A 1,592-nucleotide genomic window follows, 5' to 3' on the forward strand; every position below is an offset into this window, starting at 1 on the left:
GGGTGAGAAGGAAATGGAAAGGGGGCTCTTGAGCTTAAACTGAATCGAATCCCAATCGAGTGGGAGGATTCTTTGTATACGAGAATTTTGTGCTAGGTGCAATCGGAATGGCAATCGATTATTTGATATTGTTTCAGCTTCACTTGCGATACACCTTCCGATACTATTGTTGAACAACTGACATACATCCCATCCCTAAAGTGTCAGCTGACGCCGTAGACATTCCTTATTGAAAAAAAAGAAAAGCGGAAGAGAGAAAATTGTCGAAATGTCGATCAAATTCACGGAGGCGTTTGATAAGCTATTAGACAAAATACACAATTTAGAGGAGTCTTGGTCGAAGGAGGAGGAAGAAATTACCCAGAAAATATATCAAGCATTCCACGATACAATTTCCATTTTCAAGGGGACACTGTCCCATTTGAAGGAAACCAGTGAGTATAATAGAGAAAAGAAACACATGCATTTATGCTTTATATCCTTTATATACATATATGCTTTGTAATATGTATATCCCATAGATATTCAAAAGAAGAAGTATCAGACATGGATTCAGCTGACAATGCCATTCCCGATTTATCCGCATAAACTGTGGGAAGGCACATACGCAGCCCTTTATAAGCTGAGGGCTCCCCGGAATGTACGCCATCCAGCTGTTCAAAATGCATATGTAGTGCCAGAGAGGTTGAGATCTTTGTTTGACACCGACCTGAAAAGAGCTGTTGGCGGTATTGGTGAGGTCACTTGCCAGAGTGGCAAGGTCTTCACTCTCAGTGCTGAATCGAAAAAAGGGGACATAGACCATTATTCAATTGATGCCACTGGGCCCGGCAATGGTCAGCTTAGCTACCATTTTTTACTTGCTCTAAAATTTTCGAATGATCCGAAAATGTACATCCCCTTTTTTGGGGAGCACCTTATCAAGGGGGCACAGTTCATGGTACAAAAGGAGCCAATACAACTTGATGAGTTTATCGCAAAAGCGATGTCAGTCAAAAAATTCCTGGATCATTTGGGAGAAAAACACAACGAAGTGACCAACCAACCTTACTTTCGAGAAAACATTAAAAATCAAACTGTCAGCGATGCAGTGCTTAAGGTAAGTGTACTTACAGATACAGATACAGATACAGATACAAGCATAAATAATCAACTTAAATCCATCTCTTAGACTCTGAAGTCCGCGATAATGCTCTCCAAAAATCCCGAACGTTTGTCCTTGATTTACAACAAGCTGGAGCATTTCAAGCAAGTGGACAGTGTGGAGCTCTCTGAACTTATGGCACTGATTGATCTCAATTAAATATTTAATACGCCTTCGAAATTTTCTAATAGTTGTGCACATTTCGTTTAATAAAGTGTGAGGACACCCAAGGATAACGTATTTCTCGAATTAAGGCAAATATTCATGGACTCGATGGATTCGTGATGGATTCCTGCCATGGATGGTTTGAAGCTTGAGGCCCCCCAAAAGCAAGCGACAGCCACGACATACCAAAATTGGTAAATGGAACGGAATGGATTCCATTCCCGGCGACGAACAGAAGCCCCACGAGAGAGCGAAGGCATTGTACAAGTGCCGACAGCCGAAA

The 1,592-nt window shown here is 41.5% G+C and overlaps 1 protein-coding gene across 1 annotated transcript; it reads left to right on the forward strand.

Moving 5' to 3' along the window:
• The first annotated feature begins 203 nt into the window (after positions 1–203).
• Positions 204–1,374, forward strand: LOC108152202. Its single transcript, XM_017281361.2, has 3 exons — positions 204–434; positions 522–1,099; positions 1,172–1,374. Exons 1-3 carry the CDS (start codon positions 269–271, stop codon positions 1,301–1,303), a joined length of 876 nt encoding a protein of 291 aa, XP_017136850.1. The 5' UTR covers positions 204–268; the 3' UTR covers positions 1,304–1,374.
• Positions 1,375–1,592: the final 218 nt, after the last annotated feature.

The sequence above is a fragment of the Drosophila miranda genome, chromosome XR, assembly GCF_003369915.1.
Source record: "Drosophila miranda strain MSH22 chromosome XR, D.miranda_PacBio2.1, whole genome shotgun sequence".
NCBI lineage: Eukaryota > Metazoa > Arthropoda > Insecta > Diptera > Drosophilidae > Drosophila > Drosophila miranda.

What these genes read in the sequence shown, in the direction of transcription:
- LOC108152202 (XM_017281361.2), top strand. Translation starts at nt 269, where the DNA reads ATGTCGATCAAATTCACGGAGGCGTTTGATAAGCTATTAGACAAAATA. An exon ending in GTCCCATTTGAAGGAAACCA is followed by an intron (nt 435 to 521) that starts GTGAGTATAATA and finishes TATATCCCATAG; the next exon opens with ATATTCAAAAGAAGAAGTAT. An exon ending in TCAGCGATGCAGTGCTTAAG is followed by an intron (nt 1,100 to 1,171) that starts GTAAGTGTACTT and finishes TCCATCTCTTAG; the next exon opens with ACTCTGAAGTCCGCGATAAT.